A 21180-nucleotide genomic window follows, 5' to 3' on the forward strand; every position below is an offset into this window, starting at 1 on the left:
CTTCCCAACTCTCTTTCAGACACTGTTTATTCAATTAAAGTCTTCACTGCCCTCCATACTTTTTATCTGATAAAGTTCACATGCAGAAAGAAACTGGAACCTGCATCACAACATTTCCACATAAATACGATGTAAATATAGAAAGACATGCATTTTTTCTCCCACAAAAGAACTTAATTAAAGCTAGCTTGAGAGCTGCAATCTTGCCAGTAAAATAGGGATTTGCTTTGTAAAAGGCTTAGAAATCATGTTTTAAATAGCAAAACTGTACATTAGAAGAAGAATGCTGTTCTCGTGCTAAACCTCATATTCACATTCCATAGAGGGTTTTGCGAATGTGACACTCAGACACGCATTTGCCCCCACAAACCTCTGCATAAACAAACCACACACAAATATTGCTTCACAGCTTCAAATCCTGGTTATTATCAGATGAAGTGTAGTCGACATCTTTATAGAATGAGTAAAAATGATAACAATACAGCCTTGTAAAAATGCACCACCTTCGCTAACAGCAGCCAGAGGTTGTTCCTGAGCTTGGTTTGTGTGTTTGTTTTTGGATTTTGTTACACACCACGGAAGTTACAGGAGTTCATTTCATTTTAATTACCAAATGAAAATAGAGGCCATACTGAAAAGAAAGAAAGAAAGAAAGAAAGAAAGAAAGAAAGAAAGAAAGAAAGAAAGAAAGAAAGAAAGAAAGAAACACTGCAGGCATTTAGAAGTAAAGGGGTATTTTGGTAAAATGGAATACAGTATGCTCAATCCCAACTGTTTTTAATCCTCAAGATATTACCTACAGCTGAAGACCTTCCCCTTCCTTGAATCGTCTGTAATAATAAATGAGTTAACGGTGAACTCTGAATCTCTACTTCTTTATATGTTTTGAATCAACGCATGTTAAAGTAATAAGGGGAGACCGGGTGTCTCTGTGGGTTAACATTAAATTAGACCAAGTTTGTCATCTTTTCAAGCGAGACTGCCCTACGCTTTTAAAAGTCCACTCCAAGTCTGCCTGGAAACTTTCAATTACCCCCACCTGTTTAACCACGTGTCACCGGCCTGTACCTGACTACTGGGCTAAGCTAAAGCCCCTGTGTAGTTCAGTATTGTACCTGCAGCTCTATTGCTGCACAGCTTCAAGACTTCCTTCTCCCTATTGATTGCGCTATGTCCAAACAGGGCAAAAGACGAGAATTGTATTCGACAGATGCTGCTCACTCGTGAATAACAGGTTCAGTGCATGCGGTATCTCTCGCCATTATCCTGTAAGTTAATATTGAGTAAGCAATAGCTGTCTAAATATCAAAATCTATTTATAGGGGATGCAGAGCCATGACCTCTCCATCTGACCTTCAGTAACTGCAGTCTGGAGAAAGGACAAAAATATGGGACAGCATGCAATGAGTGTGTGTGTGTATGAGAGAGAGAGAGAGAGAAATGAGCGTGGGTATTTTGTTATGAATTATTTTTGATTCCTAGAATTGCATCCAGTTTTCAGATATGGAGTGTGTCGATTCTAAATGGTATTTGCACTACCTATGATTATACGTTATGATAATTTACCAACTAACGTAGATCAGTAGAACTTATTTAAAAAAAAACTCTTGGTTAAGTATTAGGTTGAATGCTATAGTCGTTTTAAAACTAGAGGATGAAGAATGAAGCACAAACCAACTCCACATACATTTCGGAAATAATTGTACACGTTTTCGAAACTTCATCAGCATGGGGGGAAAGTTCCCTTTTCCTTAAAATAAGGACCCAGCCTCTTCGTGTCTGTCTCAACAAGGCAAATATTTTAGCAAAATCGGGGTAGGGCGTGTGGGGGAGGAGGGGGAGTTGATCGGTTTATTTAGCACAATCGTTGTTTTATGAATGACTTTGGACTATTGCCTGAGGACCGGTTAGAATTTCTGAAAAGTGATTAATAAAAAAAAGAGAGAAGCTAATCCCGCAGAGTCAGACATTGTCTCACACGAGCACATGCTATCTCAGTGCTTCCAGTTTCAGGGTGTGCTTTAAGGCATTTAAAAAAAAAGAGCGGTAGGGCTGTTTTGCAATGTGGGGTCCCAGGGCAGAGATGACTATTATAAAGCCCATCCTCTCGGGGGGAGAGAGAACTCAGAAAGCACTGTTGTTCCCGTGCAGCCGTCGAGAGTTCGTCCAGTCTGAATTAACAACTGTGTAAAACTAGATCAACTGTCCAACTGTGAAACTGCCTTCCCTTCCCTCCTCCCCCCCCCCCTTACTGGCCCCTCCCAGCTCAGCAGCTCCCTGCATTAATATGGCGCCTGCAAACGAGAGAAGCACTTCTTGATGTTTAGCAGTTGAAATGTACTCCTGAAGGTCACATCAGGCAATTTGTCCGTTTCCTGCCTCAGATCTTCAGGGCTATGCATTTGCGTGTCAGGGGGGCTAGGAGGTAGCTTGGTGCGCCCTACGCACGCTGGGATGTCAGGGTGTAACCCAACCCAAAAGGAAATTCATAACCAAGCAACCATCCTATTGATAAAAATAAACTGGACAGAACACTGGGGCAGATCTCACAAGCCAGATGTGCCACTGTTTTTAATTGTTGCATTCATTTATTTATATGATATAAAACAAGAATTATACGTTACTTCTTGTGGCTAGAAATTAAAAAGACTAAAACCTCCTTTGTGACCCTATTAAGACACATGAGCGCCATCCTCAGCTGCTCATGGCTGCACTAGGGAAAGAGCTACTACTCTTCGGGGAGAGTAGTTTAGGAGGAAAACTCCATCTCACTGGATTGAATGAGCAGCAAAACACCCTCCCAGTTAGCTAGCTAAATGCTTCTACCCAAGGCAGAGTGCTAACTACATTAGTCAAATGTTCTCTGCTTCACATTTTGGGGTTTGGTAAATAGCACTCTTCTCTTTGCAGCAAAGGAGAATAACGTGCATATGATTAATTTTTTTATCTCATTGAAGGAAGTGTCTGGAAAAAAAAGAAAATAATTAGGTAGATATAATCTCCCTCTAAATCTTTGGTCTTGGTAATAGATTAGGCTATATGATATTGCATTCCAAATAAAAAAACAAGGTCTTAGAAGAGGAATCTCCTCTTCCTAATGAATATTTACCCTATGGTCATTACACCTTTAATAGCCCTCGCTTAACTTACCTTGCAGCAGGTAAGAAAGCTATTGCTCCCCTCTTTCTGTGCCTAGAACCCGGGATTTCAAACACAATGTCCTCGATTTTAAAGTGCCATGTGCCAGATAATGGTGGGGGGACAGGCAGGGTTGCCATATTATTGACTACATACAATATATAAGATGGAAACGTTTAAGACTTTTAACTTTTTGTTGCACTGACACGCTGTATTTTTATCAGATACTATTATGTAGACAGAACCATTGTACTGTAGCTGCCTCACAGTTGCTGGATCGTTTCTATCAGATGAAAGATTTTGAATAGTTTTCTTTCAACAATGCATCCTTTTGGTCTTGATACAAAGAATGTAGGCATAGGTATACACTTAAACAGCTCTGTCACACAGAAAGATTAAATAGAGTATATATCGAAGTCTGTCTACATCATTATACGTACAGGGAACAGAATGAAGTTTTCCCTTCACCAGTGAAGAAGCCCATTAAATTTGATGTCCTAGTAGCATCTTCCGGATATTTCTTATCTGTGATATTCGCTAAGCTGTTAAAAATCTTTACAGCTTGGCTTTAAAATCAGCTGTTTCTTAAGGAAGGAGTGAGTCTGATAGCAGAATCTTCTGAGAAAATCTACTTCTCTAGGTCTATTAAATGGCTAAATTATACTATATCTATCTATCATATACATAATATATGGATCTGTATGTGTGTATATAACAAGTGTACATATAGATGCATAGATATATAGATTTTATACATACCCGCAAATATATCTATATAGCTACATACATATATCATAATTTATATTATAATACATACAAACCACACATATAGACCCACACACGTGTACATCCATCCTTGTACACACATAGTGTGTGTGTGTGTGTGCGTGTGTTTGTGTGTAATATTAGAACATCTATTCCTTCAATGAAATACATATTTCTTTTTAAAGACTTACCCTGCCACTCCCAGGTCCCCAGGTTTCTTGCTTGAATATAGTTTTTGTCAGTGGCGGCTTCATGTCGGTTTAGAAAAGTTGAAGCAGAAGGTGATTTTGCACTGAAAGGCTCTGAGCCTTGGAGTTTTTTATTCACTGCTTAATCAAGCGACTTGACCAAACTGCACGTGCTGAGTCCAACTTTTTTCTTCCCCTTTTCCCAGCTTTGTGCTATCCACTGATTAAGTCCTCATATTAAGCTCGAGTTCCTTTCTAAGCAACTGCTAAGAAGTCAAGAGCATCCTTGCTTGCTTTCTCTCTATGGCCTTTCATGCCCTCAATTTGTTATTCTACTGACACTTTCTTAAAGTTAGTGCAGAGCATTGAAACATTAGTGACAAAAGCCCTGGAAAATCTCTCGCTCCTCACTGCTAAATCCTCTAATGGGTCAATGCATGTCGAATTTTTATTTGATTTCCAATAATCTCTAGGAGTTAAAAATTAAACTTACCTCAGATCAGCGTTGTACCTATGCTGTATTTTCCTGCATTACTTTGTACGCCATTAACTCTCTGATTTCATACCACATGTACCCACTAATTTATAAATGAGTGTATATATCTGTATTATCTGTATCTATGTCTTTATAGCTCCAGTAACTCTATCATTTTGTGTCAAAATAACATCATGTCACTCCATGCCAAAAGTATATTTATCCAATCAAATAGCAACTGCAAGCGGCATCTTCTTTATCAAACCTTCATTTTTGTTGTACACGAATGTTACATATCTTTTCATTTCTTTTACTATTTTAAAATATGTATTAGAGTAATTGTTACTTGGAGGTCTTTTATGTATCTAACACTCCTATGGTTCATATGTTTTCTGTTCTTTTACTCTTGTGCTGGGAGATTACATGCACCGATTTCTTGTGACATCTAGAAAGCATAAGTTTAATATTTTTAAAAATGTCTGATTCTTGAAGTTTGTCACAATGATCAAAGATTTTAGTGAACGTTCCTAAAACCTTCCACTTCTTAATTGAAGAATTCTATTTATCTTAATTTGCCGCCTCGGATTTTGTCAAATATTTGTTTAGTTCTGTGGTTTAAAAAAGTTTCAGTGTGATCCACGTATAAGCATTTCCACTAACTTGGGGTCAAGTGAACGATAATTTACATGATAAAGAATAATGCCCATTTTGGTCAGTTTGAAACAACTTCACCTATGCCATCATTAAGGAGAATTTGACACTTTCAGTAAAAAAGATAAATAATTGGTTATGTATAGTGCAATTTCCCTATTCGAGTTACTGTACAAAGGCCAACTTCTTAGGCTCTTGAATTTCTGCATCATTTATAGCCTTAAGTAGGGCAAATTTGTACCTGCTGTTATTTAAAGTTTCACATATTAGCTTGAGAAGGTCTTACCAGGCCAATAGATCGTTTATTTATTTCGCGTTTAAAGGCAGTCTTAATTAAAGCAAATGAAATCTAAAAAATTAAGCCATTATTTGGACCTCACCAACCCAGTCCAGACTCGGAATGGATTATTTCCGGGTTGTATATAAAAGGAATTAGGTTTATCTCCTGCATATCCTGCGCTTCTCTCCTTTTGGGGGGGCGGGAGGAGGGGGAGAATATTTTATTTAACCATGTAGATGCCTATGACCCATTGGCTGGCAAGGTGGAGCAGTGTTCAGGACAGAAAAGTTAAAAAGGAAAGGGACAAGCCAACGTGCTCTCTTGGGGCTCAGACCCATCTGTCTTCTGGTTTCTGACACGTTGTTTCTACTGCATTCTTTTAAGAACAATTTAAAAAAATCAGGTTAACGCAGTTGATGTCCCTATTTCTTCTCTCTCTTTAGTCGTTTTCAGTTGAGGTCATATCAGACACACAAACATGCAAATTATATTATGGATGAGACCATCAGAGGGTGATCTTGTTCCAAATATACCTTACCTTACCTTCCCGAGTATTCTTGAAAAAGTTCGAACTCTTGTCTTCTGGGGTGCAGAGTTAAGAAACAACTTTTTTAGCTCGTCCTTCGTCTACAGCCTGGGTCCGCAGGCTCTTCCTGGGAAGAAAGCCTCCTGCAGGCACAGGGCCACAAACTGGTGAGCTAATGCTCGCTAGCTCTGCTCACCAGAGTTTGCAGAGGTTGTAAAAGTTAAGGCAAGAGAGAAGAAGGACCTTTTCTTGTAGATCTATGCTGAGCTCGGTGATGATCTTGAAATGTGCTAGAAGTACATAAGTAGGGGGACAAAAGGGAAAAGGCTCCAAATAGATCTGTTTCTCGGGAATCTCTCTCTCTCTCTCTCTCTCTCTCTCTCTGTTTTTTAGCAGAATGCAAGCTCGTTTTTTAGTTACAATTAAAGGCAATTTATTTACTTTTTGTTTGTTCACAGCTGAATGGTAAAGCTGGGAACACTTCATGTTTACAACAGGCACAGTCTTGCAATTGTTAGGTATAGTTCAAGCAGTGTCTTGCGCTGTTGTAGCTTTCCTCAGTCACTGAGAGCTATGGAAAGCATATGGGAATCAATAGACAGTGTGGCGGGCAGATAATGGATTAGAATCAGTGAATGTTATAATCTGTATTATGGGTTTTCTATTGTTTAGATCGAGCAAAAATTCTAGTGGGTAAGGGTTTAAAAAAATCCTGGTGCTACAAATATCACAAAACACCCGATTCTCTCTCTCCCCCCCCCCCCCCATTTTATTTTAAAGATAGGATTTTCAGGAAGAAGCTAATGACTTTCATTTAATTGGCCAGGCACTGATGTAGTGGATTGTTCTCCCAGCCCTGTGCCTTTGTTGCTTTTGGGGTAAATAAAGCTAATCAAACCTTTTGTTATGGCCAAATTCTCCCTTGGGGTCTTCCAAACATTTGTTTGAATAATTTACCTCAAGAATTGAACATACTAATTGATTTTAAAGTGCTAGCCCAGAGGGAGGAAGGGCGCAAGGGCTCCAAATCACAGGCAAAGAGCAAATGTATACCTGGCAGCAGCGAAGCGTCCATAATTTGATACACCTCACCCTGCAGTGTGTGTGCACTTCAGAAGTCAAAGGAAGAGTTTGTCCGAATCATTTCAATAAATGTTTTCTTAAGGAATGTTTGATTGCACTAGCTTACAGGGACCACATCCATGGTGCCCTGGGGACTTTGCTCTGATATTACATAGGCGAGTATATATTTTTCCATTCCAATAAATGCACGTTGTCACCTAGATCTCAGATGCTCTGCTGTCTGGCATGTGTAAACTCTTCTTTAAGAAAGAGAAGGGGGGGCGGAATCCAGGGGGCTGCAGGTTCTGTGTGCTTTAGTCCCATTCAAAGAAGAATTTTGATGCGATTCATTAGAAGTAACGAGTTGACATAAGGTAAATCTACATTGAGGGGGCCTTTCTTTCAGTGTATGGGGAAGCTTCATTAACCATCGCTAACAAGGCGTGCAAATGCTCTGATTGGGCAGCTTTCTTATAACGCCAGGGCCTTTGCAGGATGCCCACCTAATGAGGGTCACTAAAAGAGATTGATAAAATATTCAGATTTTCCGTCACACCAGGAACTTTTTATTAAAGGGGAAAGTTGAGGCAACTGTGTCGTTGTTTACCTTTTGAAGGCACAATCGCATAAGAAGAAACCCAGCTCTCTTCGAAAACCTTATCTCCCGGAGAGGATTGGGTTTTCATGGTGTTTTTTGTTTGTTTGTTTGTATTTGGGAAATCCTTAACAGTTTCCTAACCCCTTCTCCTCCCACCCCCCACCTATTTATGTTTTCTTGGGGTTAGTGTACTGAAAAATAAGAAAGAAAGGAAATAAAAAAAACTTGACTAAAATGTTCTGGTTTTGACAGAATTATTAAAATCAGCCTGATGGCTTAATGACATGTCAATCATTTCAGTGTTGCTGGTTGTTGTTAATATGTCAGCATCTGTACACATGACTGTTAAACATGCTACTTTCATCAGTGTAACATTTTATAGGCTGGAGGGCTTTTTTCTCCCTCTGTAATTTATTTCTACTACTTTTCATTGCTAGGTTACATTTTCTAATTAGAGCTAAGTATTTCACTTAATATTTAATTTAGATGTACAGCACATATATCATACCTAGATCAATCAATCAAGTGTCCCTTGTTGATAATGCTGCATCATTAAGAGTTGTATTTAATTCAGAAGCAAGATGATGTATGTATGCTTATGCTGCTAAACAGACACTTTCAAAATTAGGAATGTGGGTTTATCGTTAGGAAACATACTGCACTGACGTTCACTTTTGAGCTAAACGCCTAATCGAAAAAGTTTGCTGCTTAAAGAACTCTGGACTTTGGAATTGCAACAAATTTAATTCCTTAATTCCCTTCCCAACTAAATATTTCATATTTTTCACCAATAGACGTGTTTACCCAAAGGAAGGGGAGAGGTTAATCTCGTAGCTTTGGTATTGTTTGGGGCAAGTAATAAAATACCCGGCCTGCCTCTCACACCCACCAAAACCGTTAAAAATGATTTGCCCACATTTTTACACAGCATATACTGCACTCATTACATCAACAGGATTGAATTACAGGAGCCGAACGGGCCAGCTCTGACACAGACATCAAATACGCAGTCATTTATCTTGGGAAACCGTGGCTTTAAAAAGGGAGGATAATTTCAAATAAAACAGCTGTACAATATTGTCGGCACTTGCCACTTACGAATGACAAAAATTCAATTAAATCCTAATAAAAAATAGATGGATGTGATCAGTTCTCCTTTACCTGCCTGATTCTCTCTCTCCCTCTCTTAATTTCACCCGCCTCGGCCCCGTGGTACTGTATTTTAGAGCTTTCCCTCTACCTAGAAGGTGACCAGGCACATGAGATATGGCACCGAACCCCTGTTTGAACCAAAACACTCCGCAGCGCCGAATTAGTCATTCTCGAGTCAGGCTTAGGGGGCACTTACTGGGCAGCAGACAACCAGAACCTAGTGGGAGCTACAAATCAAAGCAAGCAGTAAAATAAAGAGCCCACTTCGCCTTTCTCTCTCACAAAAGTACCCCCGAAACAGGGCAGGCTGGAAACATCAGCGCGCTGAACAGAGAGACACATAACTTGACATGAATTTCTTGGCGCAGCAGAAAGGAAAACAAATTTCTATCCAGCTCTTCCCTGCAAAGCCACATGTCATTATATGAGTTAAAACAATGAATCATGTGGGATAAAATAAGATTAAGTTTAAATGGAGTTTAGCTACCAAGATTCCCCCAGCGCTGTAAAGATGTCTATCAGTAAGGAGAAAACTCTTATCATTTCCTCGGACGCCTAAGCCACCAAGTGAGTAGGGAATTGGGGCTGGGGGGTCAGAACAAAACCAAGAGTCTTCCCTGCGGGTCTTGAGTGTGTGAATAAGAAACTTACAGGATCCGGAAAGGATTTTCCGAGTCGAGAGGGGTTTGCTTTCCCAGTCCTCTTGTTTGCTTTCCCTGCTGCTGGCGATCATGGCTTGGTATCTCTCCCCTCGACAGTAACTCTCTAGTTCAGCTCGTCCGGATTCAGCGGCACTATGCAGAGAGCTCGCAAGATTCGGGGGCTCTGAATTAGCCAATTCCATTGACAGTTTTCAGCCAGCAGCTGCAGTCATTAAAAGCCATTTACACCCTGGCCTCCTCACACAAAGATAGAGCGCCAACAATTATCTGCTTGTACATTTAAGGACATGAGAATGTGTCCCTAACAGGCTTAGGGGAGAACTGAATCACCGGCTACGCTAGGAAAACACTGAGTCCCGTTCCCAAGATTTGTCTAATGTATATCGTGCCATAGTAACTCGCTTTGGTGAGTGAGCTGCTTCAGTATCCTCAAACATTTTAGGATGTTGGATCCAACTGTGCAATAGCTCACGGGCTGAAATATCGCTTATGCTGTAAGACATACAGAGCTCTGTTAAGACCTTCGTATTAGCTAATAGGCACATCAGTGTTTTTTTTAATCTAATCATGGTTTGAGATTCAGCCCAGAACGCATCTTTTGCAGACAGAATTCTCAGTAGAAAAGCAGTTTGTTGGTCTCGGATTATACCTGAAACAAGCTAAGGCAGATTCTGGTGTGAGTTTTTGTAGCTTTGCAAAGTTCACCCGAAATCCTAATACCAGGAGCATCGTCTAAGCATGTGAACAGAATATGATTGTGTGGAAGACTAGAAAACAAGAAGGGCCTTTTTGATATGACCCTTGAAATGAATTTTGGGGGTAGTTTAATTTTCAGCTTTAATAAAATTGAATCAAACATTAAGAAACCCTTCGCAGGAATCGCCCCCCCCCTTTTAATATAATCCTTTACATAAAAGGAAAGGATTACAAATAAAAGATTTTTTCCGTATTAAAATCTTTGGCTAAACATATTGTTGTACAATTAATACTTTCAAGTAGATTGGTGGAGGGGCTGAGTCGTCTCTTTGCTTCCTTAGCTGTGTAACTGGAAATATGAGCCAGAAAGGGAGGGGACAGACGAAAAAAGTTTCCCCCAAGTATGTTAACAGAAGTGTTTAAGCAGCTCACTAAAAATTAAGAGGGCGAATTATTTTCATGATGAATAACAGAGCACACCGATGACAGTTTAGTGAAAATGTGATGAATGTGTAATACAGCGAGGTTCTTCCAGTCCAGCAGCTCTTCCAACTGGACCTATTCATCTGCCACTTGGAATTATTTCATGAGGAGTGCGCTGTGAAAGGGATCACCACCAGTTCGGAGTCCAGCTAAAGAACTTCTACCACCCATAGCAGCATTATTATTATCCTTCGGATAGGCCAAGTCACGCTATGTTTTCACATTTTAATTGTAATATCTCTTCCCCTCTCTTCCCTCCATTGATGTCTGAAAGTAGTTTGGGCTCCATTCCTCACCCCTAGATCTGCATCGGAATGCAGAAAAGATCTTTAAAAAAGTTTTGAATTCCTCAATGATTTTTCTTCTAGAAAGGCGGCTTAGGATAATTATTTCAGCTTTATTGAGGGCAGATTAGTTGAAGTCTGGATGCTGCGTTTCAATACTCGTTGTACATGCCTTTACAATGTCGGTATTGTTTGCTACTGTGTGTGAACCTATTCAAAATATACACTTTTTAACACCAAGCAAAGTCCTGTCTAAATATACACAGTAAGTCTGGAAAGACGTCCATGACCCGTACAAATCTCTGTAAATCACACTTCCATAGCTACAGAAACTAAACAAAAGAGTTACCAGCTCAAGATGCTGATTAAATCTTCTTAAAAGCAACATACCTAATAATAAATATAGTTGCATGGGAGCAAGATCCAGGAGTCTAGCTAGCAGTTGGAATAATATGGAGTTAAAACTGCAAAAAGACTTTCTTTGCCCACACTTAAAAAAAACACCTTTAATTTAATCGTCAAATGGGTTTCTTTCTTTTCCCCAAAGTTTGGGGCAGAAATTGTATGTAAAGGAGGAAATATATGTTAAAACGGTGGTTGGCACGTACGCGAGTGGCTAGCTGAGAAGAAAGAAAAATGAGAGGATAAAAAAGAGGGATGTGCGAAAAGAAGGAATGAAAGAAAAAACAGAGGGAAAAGAAAAAAGGGAAAGGGAGAAAAAAGCAGAGGAAGAGAAGGAACTAAGGAAAAGAGAGGTATTTGGCTGAAAGAGAAAGACAGAAGAGGGTTTAACATGCCAGTTATTCGGAGTGCTTTTCTCTAACTTAAAACCCGCAGACAGGGCCCGTTCAGAGCACTGATGCTCCTGGCAGCGCTGCATCCCTGCAGGGGACTCTGCAGGTCCCGTTAAACTTGGATTTTAGCAGGTACCCTGTTAAGTGAAGGGCGGGGGAGAAATTCTTGAGGGAACCAGAGCTAAACCCAGAACGTACTGTGTGTGCTGCTTCTGGGAGGGTCACCGGCATGAGGATGGGTCTAATGATCTCATCTTTCTTTTCTTCCTCGGCACTATTAGTGTTCAGATAGGCAGAATGAAGTGAAACTACGTGCAAATCATGTGTAAATTGTCTCAGTTAGGAGCCCTTTATCCGAACGTGTATCCCAGCCTGGCCCATTTACTTTCCCCCCATATCTCCTTTAGCTTTAACGAGGCTCGTTAAGATCACAATAATATTCCACCCTCTAATTGCTCATCCCATTCAACAAATATGTGCACACTGCTTTTCGCATTATTTGATCCCTTATTTAGGAGGGGTGTGGAGGGGGAGAGACGGAGAGAAGGGGAAGTGCTGAGATTAAGAGTTGAAAAGATACAAAAAAAAAAAAAATCCTTTTCCACTAACCACCCTGCTTCCCTTCCCCCCGTGCATTTGCGCGAAGTGGTAAAAACCTTTCTTACGTACTCACTAATGATTGGCAGGGCTGACAGTGATTGGCAGGGGGTGCCATGGCAACGCCACAACGACACTCAGAAGACCAATAGAAAAGCGAAACAAAATGTTTCAATGCTGCACTCACTGTGGATTTAGGGGAGATATTATGAGGCTGTTGTCATTAGGGCGATTGCTGTTGAATCATTGAATCTTGACTCGGTGGCGGTGCTAGGTTGGTGTGTGTGTGTGTGTGTGTGTGTGTGCGTGCGTGCGTGCGTGTGTGTGTGTGGCTGTGTGTCTCTATGTGGCTGTGTGTGTGTGTGCGTGTGTGGATGCGTGCGGGGTGTGTGTGTCCTTTTCTCCCTTCTGCCTGCCTTTCTTTCTTTTCTCCTTGATTTATTTCCCCCTCTCTCAGGTCATCCCATGGTTTTCAGGTCCCCTTTAGAGCTTTATCCCACCCATTTCTTCTTGCCAAACTTCACCACCGACCCGCATCACCGCTCCTTACTTCTCGCCAGTAGCAGCAGCAGCAGCAGCAGCAGCACGGGCTGCAGCCCCGGTGCTGGCGGCGGTGGAGGAGGCAGCTCCAGGGGACCGCAAGAAGAGTTGTCAATGTTTCAGCTGCCCACACTCAACTTCTCCCCGGAACAAGTGGCCAGTGTCTGCGAGACGCTGGAGGAGACTGGAGACATCGAGCGGCTGGGGAGGTTCCTCTGGTCGCTGCCCGTGGCGCCAGGGGCATGCGAGGCCATCAACAAGCACGAGTCAATCCTCAGAGCCCGGGCGGTGGTGGCCTTCCACACCGGCAACTTCCGAGACCTCTATCACATCCTGGAGAACCACAAATTCACCAAGGAGTCCCATGGCAAGTTGCAGGCCATGTGGCTCGAAGCGCATTACCAGGAGGCCGAGAAGCTGAGGGGTCGCCCGCTAGGGCCGGTTGATAAATACAGGGTGAGAAAGAAGTTCCCGCTGCCCAGGACCATCTGGGATGGAGAGCAGAAGACGCACTGCTTCAAGGAGAGGACTCGCAGCCTCCTCAGGGAGTGGTACCTGCAAGACCCCTACCCCAACCCCAGCAAGAAAAGGGAACTGGCGCAGGCCACCGGCCTCACCCCCACGCAAGTAGGCAACTGGTTCAAAAACCGAAGGCAAAGAGACAGAGCAGCCGCTGCTAAAAACAGGTCAGTGCACACGGCACCTCCACCCTGGGAGGAGAGCGAGAGGCAGGGCTGGGCTGATTTCTAGGACTGTTAATGCTCTCGGAGTTCTTTATTTGGGCCCCAGCGGTGGGGGAGTTTGTTTGTTTATATTTAATAATAATTAATAAAGAACCAAGCCGAGTCCTGCATACCAATCTGTTTGCTCCAGCTGCAAAGATGCAGCCGGCAAAGGAGTTGTTGTGAAGCACAGCACCAGGAAGCCTTCGCTGCTTGCCAGAACAAAGTTTATTCGCACACATACACACACGCATACCGGGGGTGTCCAGAAGTCTATTCTTTTAAAAAAGACTTTCCTTCTTTCTAAACCTGTGTGTGCGTTAGTCGGTTTACACACGGCCTGCCCAAAGTGCGGTGAATGTTCTCTCCTTTCCTTGTGGATTGGTAAAAGTGAAGGAAAGCTACACAATACTATGCTTGATGTATTATTTTTAAATGTCACTCGTGTTGGCACATTTTAGTGGAATCAGCCCCCCCCCCCACAAACACACACTAAACAGTTTAAACAAACATCAAAATTCAAAGTGTGCTTCTGCAAAGAAAGCAGCTGTTCTCCTATTGTTCTTATTAATTATAAAAAACAAACAAACTAATTTGCCTCAGAAGGAAAAATAGGGGAAAGCGCTGAGGCACTGAAATGCATTTTCTTTCGCATTTATATTTATAGATGTACACAGAATGATTAGCTATTTGTGTGCGTATAATATAGTGTGTGTGTTGTGTATGTGTTTGTGTTTAAAGTGTTCACTGAAAGCAAACCTTAAAAATTCAACTATTTCCTGTTTGGTCTCAACGTAGTTTTTATACATTATTTTAAAATTTAAAATAGATCTTTCAACAAGCTTTACAGACTGATTTTTTAAAAAATACGTTTCATTATCGCTGGAAGTGTGTAAATAGAACTTACTGTTCTTTTTTATATTGTCTCCCCCAAATTCCTTTTAATTGTACTGTTGGTACTGGTGATTCGGAGTCCAGAAAAAAATACAAACTGCAACTGCTTCACTATTTGATTTCCATCAAATGGAAGGCAGAGCAGCTTAGTACAGTAAATAAACAGAAGTTGCATATGGATGCTTTTGTTGACTGAACGCTGTTGACAGCAGAAAGAATACACCAGGAATTGTAATGGGAGAAAATAACCAAACACGCCAAAATCAAACAATTTTAAAATGACTGGAAATTTTAAACCGATATAAATTTCTCTGCTATTTGCAGACATTGAAATGAAAAAAATACTCTGGTGGGAATCAGTTGACTGAGGAGTGCGTTTTGATAAACACTGGGAGTGTTTGTTATGCGTTGTGAATGGCTGGTCAGTTCAGGACTTTTAGCTTCTTTCCCTTATACTTGAATTAAATTTTCTCTATATTTAGAACCGAATAACTAAGCGCAGGAGAATGTTCAGAATACGATGATGCAATTGAAGATTTGTATTTTGTTTTATTTATTTTGTCTATTTAAAATCAAATGTCTTCCCGTGTGTTGACATTGCGAGGGACAGCAGTTTGGAGTCTTTTGTTTAGTTTTTGTTTTTCAAAACGGAATCAGACTTTAAATTAAAACGTTCTCCCTTTTAGAGGGATAGAAAAAATGCATTATAGATGTTTCGCTAAATACTTGGGAGATGTTTCCCCCACCCCTTCTCCAGAGCACCAGTGTATTTCTTTAGACATTTTAAAAAATGTTATATATAAATATATATATATATTATCAGACAAGATAAGTCAGTTTCAGCTGCTATTCTTCTCTACTACAGAACACTCTTTGTAGCTTTCCATAGCCACTGTGCGTTTGATAAACGCACACATATTGTCTTAGTTTAGATTAGGCCCACAATACCCTGGTGTCTATGGTGGAAAATGGACTAGTGGGGGGGGTGTGAGGGGGAGAGACGACAAAGAGAGAGATTTTAAACAAAATCTCAGGCGCAATAAATGAGTTCCCCCCACCATGCTTTTTAAAAGTTGTGATCTGTCTATTTATATCTGAGCTTCACCCGATCATATCTGAAGTGGGCTTTCTCCGATCTGTTTTGAAACACTTGCAAGAGGCTGTCTGCAGCTGCGGTGACAGGAAGCCGAGGCAATGCAGTTCACGGCCGACAGCTTTACCAAAACAAGACGGAGAGAGAGAGAGAGAGAGAGAGAGAGAGGTTCACTCATTGAACCTTGATGGCCTGTATACACACGCATGCATATGGATGTGTGTACACGGTGCACGGGCAGATAGCGCTCTATAGATTGCAGGTCGCTATTAAAAAGCCAGGCAGGCTGAGCTGGGAAGGTGATCGCGCGTGGGGCTCTGAGCCCTAGAGGGGGATGTGGCTGGAGCCAGTTGCAGAGGGAGGCTGTTTGTGTGGTGAGTGTTTGTTTGTGGAGGTGTGTTTGCAAGGGCTGGGGAAAGAGGGGAGCTGGGAGCTGCTGCCTGAGGCTCGCTCTTCCTCTCTCAGAAGGACTGTGTCGTTGTTTTGTCTCCCCATGCGATGCAGGCTCCAGCATCAGGCGATAGGACAGAGCGGCATGCGGTCGCTGGCAGAGCCCGGCTGCCCTACACATAACTCGGCCGAGTCTCCGTCCACGGCGGCCAGTCCTACCACCAGCGTCTCCAGTTTGACAGAAAGAGCCGAGACGGGGACCTCCATCCTCTCGGTAACCTCCAGCGACTCGGAATGTGATGTATGATACCGGCAAACAATCCAAACCAACCAGCCAAGCACCCTCTCCCCGACCCAGACCAAACAGACCAACGGCCCCAGAACCAGGACACACAGACACACACTCAGCAAGAGAAACGCAAAGCAAATACGTAAACAATAGAAAACAAACAAACAAACAAAAAGAGAATCCACCGCCACCATCAACAGCCACCGCCGCCACCAAGAGATGGAGCTAAAACTTCAACAGACAGTCACTGATACTGATGCTGCAGCGGGGGGAATAATAATAATTATATTAAAAAAGTGACAATTGCATTCTTTTTAGGACAAGCACGATTTCTCTTTTGCGCTTTTCCATGGACGCATTTCACCCACTTGCATGATAATGATGATGCTGATGATTAAATTTGTATCTGGGAAAAATATTCTCTATAGTAAAGAAACAAAAACAAAAAAACAAACAAAAAACAAAAACTCCGATCGAATTTGTATAAAAACAATAAAAATAAAAAAAATAAAAAGGAACTCCTTGAAGAGGGAAATAACAAATGTTTATCGCCTTTTTGTTGGTTCTCTTTCTCTCTCTCTCTCTCTCTCTCTCTCTCTCTTTCCCTCCCTCCCCCTCTCTCTTTCTCTGTTTTTAAGTCCAAGTGATGGTCCAGCCAAGATGCAATCTTCTGTTTTTTTGTTCAGCAGACAATCATTTTATTCGTAAGCACCTTTTTTTCTACACTTCTGTCACTGCCTGTGTGGGTACTGGTTATAAATGTGGAAAAAGAATAGTTATGACTGTAACAGATTTTTATTTTTATTTCAAAATTTTATATGAATTATGTATATCTTAATGATGCGGTCATTTTCCCAGTTTGTAATATATGTGTAGAAATGCCTGTATATGATATTTGCTCTTTTCTTTCTTTTTTTCCTCTCTCTTGCTCTCTCTCTCTCTGTCTCCACCTCTCTTTCTCTCTCTCCTTTTTATTTTCCTTGACTTGGTGTTCCTTGCACAAACTTAGCTGTCACGATCTGACGTGCTAGGTTTTAAAAAGGGACCTCAGCGATAGAAAACAGCTTAGAGTGCAACTGTAGTTATCTTATGCAAAAGCTATTTTGAGTATTTCATAGCAGCTTTGGGGTCTCTTCTTAAACTCCACGTAGGACGCTTATACTATTGTTTCCTTAACTGCGTGTTTATCTATATGTACAAACTTTCTAAATCAAATACAGTATTCCATTTTCTTATCTATTCAGCGATGTTGGTGTTTTTGTCTATTGCAAATTATATATCTATATCTATATATTACCCCCCACACCCTAACTGAGAAATTATTTTTTAATCTTTGCTTGGTTAGGTGAGCCACTATGAATTATTCAAGTTTATATGTACTGAAGCGCTCAGGCTGGTTAGCAATGCACGCCAGTGGAATCTGGAATTTACTTGTGTGTATATAGCAGCGAGGCGGGTTTAGCTTTTTTGTTTGGTTGGTTTTGGTTTTAATTTCTATGTGTTTTGAAGTAAAGTGCTGTGTTTGTCGCACATTTAAAATTAATTTAAAAATAATATAAAATAACTTTGCATTAAAAGTCTGCCTTAGTGAAATGAACAGTGTCTGTAAAGGGGAAGGAAAAGAAAACATCACTTTTGAATAGGCAAACTTTGCCCCCTTGAGTTGATATAACCACTGCTCTGACTGTGTTTCCAAGACACAGTGATGTCCTTTCAATCCTGCTTTCACACCACTGGCTCAAACATTTTTTCATTTTTAAAAAAAAACTCTGAGCCTAAATGATCACTTTGCCCATCTATTGGGATTAGCAGGTTTCTCCATTTAAGATGTTTTAGTATTTGTTTGTAGCTTTAAATGAAAACAAAAACTATAAACTACTCTCCCTAATCAGGTTTCAGCTCCTCCCCTTGAATCCTAAGTATATTGTAATGTTCTGAAAGAAGCCTTTATTTGCATGACTAACAGTATTCCAGCATCACCTTTTGCATTAAAGTTTTGCTTAGCCCCAGGCAGATTATTCAACCGTGAATTAACAAGAGGTGAATTCTAAACTTGTTTTTACTTGAAAATACAATTTTGAAACTTATTAGGATTAGTGAGAAACGTGCCTGGAATTTCTTGACCATTTCAGAACTAATTTTGACTTCCGATTTGACTTTGTTTTGGCTGCATTTTTTCCTCTATTTGAAGGTCCGGGCAAGTTGAATGGGAAGCTCCTGAAATTTTAGGGAAAACTATAGGCATTTCCAAAAGGAACCTCTACGGGGAGAAAGGAAAGCCCATGCCCTATAGTTTGGAATTTAATTCAAAGAAAATTATTGATTATTTTGAAAATAAGCTGAAATGCAAATATATTTATAGATCTTTTATTATCCTTCAGAAAATCCTATGTGTATTTACTCAGCTTCCTTTCAGCACAAACAGTTGTTGGGAACATGTTTATTACCATCGATATTTTTAGGGAAGATTGCCCAAAAGCTTTAAATGAAGGAATAGTTAAGAAACAGTAACTGATATAGACCTGTGTGATCACTTGAAATGCTACCGAGAGAGAAAGCGAGAAAAAGAGTCTGTAGAATGTTTATCGTTTATGGTCATCGTCATTAAGCTGTACCTTGTTACCTGGAAGGCTTCCAATCAGCACGCCTGTATTTTGCTGCTTTGTTATCATACACGTCACGGAGTAAAGTGGGCTAGAATCTATTTAGACGCGTTTAGGAATTGCCCCCTAATCGTGGAAATCAGTGAATTTGCTCACCTGCATTTAAAATCCCATCTGTACCCTTTCTCTATCCAACTCCCTGAGAGAGAAATCCCCTGCTAAGGAAAAATAATAAAAACAATTCTCAAATGGATTCAGCATTTACACTTACACGTGCATTCCCGTTTTTATTCAAATGAAAAGTTCATTTGAATTTTACATAATTTGAAATGTGCATCATTTTATAGAGACACCATATTTAATATTCAGGCATGCACAAAACAATAACAGCGTTCTGTTAACGTGACAAATAACTTGAATCTAATATGCTGCAAATTAGTTTTGCTAAATTAATTACATATTTAGCAGCATAGAAGGGTTTTTTTAAATAACGTGACGTATGCAAAACTAGCGTTGATTTGAAGATAAGTGAAAAAGAGAATCGTATTATATCGCATGGGGAAATTAAATTATATTATTAGTCCTTTCCCGTGCAGATTCAAAGAGCAGGGAAAATACTAACATGGGGCAACATACTCCAAAAGTAACTGCATCTTCGCAGGCAGCTGGCGTTTGAATTGAGTTATTTATAACTGTTTTCTTCCTCAACCCCAATATGTGTTAGCAAGGAGCAAAGGCCCTTGTAGAGAAAATCACAGCATCTAGGAGTTACTCAAGATCATTGCCAGGGCAGCTATCGACATTATTTATAAATTTTTAAAAGTGCAATATTTCTATTTCTCTTTTTGATGAGCCTCATTATGCCTCTGCTATTTGTAACAGAATTAAATACCTGGAAAGATTCAGAGATGTGAAAGTTTCTTCTTCATCATTTTAGAACCTAGAAACTGCATTTTTAGGTGTCAACTCACAGTAATATCATGCCCGAATTTGGCTAATTTCTCTAGGTCTTAATCTTTATTTTCATGCTCAACATAATAACAATATTTTATGTCATTTGTTTTCCTGGAATACCACCAGAGACTCTTTTAAATAGGAATATTTTCACCGCCGTTTATAAAACAGTCATGACGTTTTATAACTTTTCTTCCCTACATCATCAACTTTATTCCCTAAAACTTCTGGGAGTGATTTTAAATTTATTTCCTTTGGTTTTATTTTTTAATTTCAGAAAGTTAATGTCCATCTTTTAATGTAAGAAACAGTGGCGCTTGGTAATTTGGAATGAGTCCATGAAACCCAGCTAGTTTTCATAATGGGGCTGCAGGCCCAAATATACAGATTTGTAAAGTATTTGTCTCCTGTATTTCTCTCAGGCAGTGTGTCTCTCTCTGTGTGTGTATGTGTGTGTGTGTGTGTGTGAGAGAGAGAGAGAGAGAGAGTATGTAACGTATACATACGTACACGCACATAAAACCATATATTTGTGTTTATTTGTATTATATCTGAAAATGCTACAGCTAATGATACTCTGTTTAAAACCTGGCCCCCATAATAGATAAACGATGTTGCTTTAGGATTTGCATTAAAAACCTGAATGGTTGATTGAGGTGTAAATCTATGAAAATCTGCATTTAAGCCTTCTCACCCACTAAATCCATCTGCCCTGGTAAGATAGGGCCTATCGGAAACTCCAAACTGGGAGGTGGGGGGTCTTACCTCTTCACTTCCTCTGGCCGATCATTATCGACAAGCCCTCTCCAGTATTAGTTTATTATCCGTGACAAGCTTGACTGTTGATTAAGATGAAATTACTCGGAAGCTGAAGTGCATTTGATCTATATTTAAGGAAAGCCATAGGATAGGAGACAGATGGCAGAGAACTCACACATCCAGAGCCCACCGGTGCCTCATAGGAACTTTAAATTTATGGCACAGGGGATATGCTCTTCCATATGAGAGACACGCGGAACTCCTGTTATCCAGAATTTATTGTGATGAGTCAAAAGGAGAACGGAAAGTGAGTTTTGTAAATATAGATTTATATATTGAAATCCTCTGTCTCATGGCTTGCAAAGATTATACACACACAGGCAGTCTTGCATTGCACGATTTTTTTTAAAAAAGCATTAAATTAGACACAATGTTACAGTTTAGTTGTGACAACAATTTTTAGATGTTGTGACAGACACATCCACGCGTTATTTATGTGCTTCTATGTCCATACATAGAGATCTCGACTTGAGGTGAGCTCCACCTTTCCGAGAGTACTATGAAATAAAGTGTGCAAGTTCCTCG

General features: G+C 40.4%; 1 protein-coding gene across 1 annotated transcript; it reads left to right on the plus strand.

Moving 5' to 3' along the window:
• Positions 1 to 12530: 12530 nt before the first annotated feature.
• On the plus strand, positions 12531 to 17516 carry SIX3 (SIX homeobox 3). The gene is made up of 2 exons (XM_005296114.4): positions 12531 to 13577; positions 16105 to 17516. Exons 1-2 carry the CDS (start codon positions 12817 to 12819, stop codon positions 16295 to 16297), a joined length of 954 nt encoding a protein of 317 aa, XP_005296171.1. The 5' UTR covers positions 12531 to 12816; the 3' UTR covers positions 16298 to 17516.
• Positions 17517 to 21180: the final 3664 nt, after the last annotated feature.

Source organism: Chrysemys picta, chromosome 3, assembly GCF_011386835.1.
Source record: "Chrysemys picta bellii isolate R12L10 chromosome 3, ASM1138683v2, whole genome shotgun sequence".
Taxonomy (NCBI): Eukaryota; Metazoa; Chordata; order Testudines; family Emydidae; genus Chrysemys; species Chrysemys picta.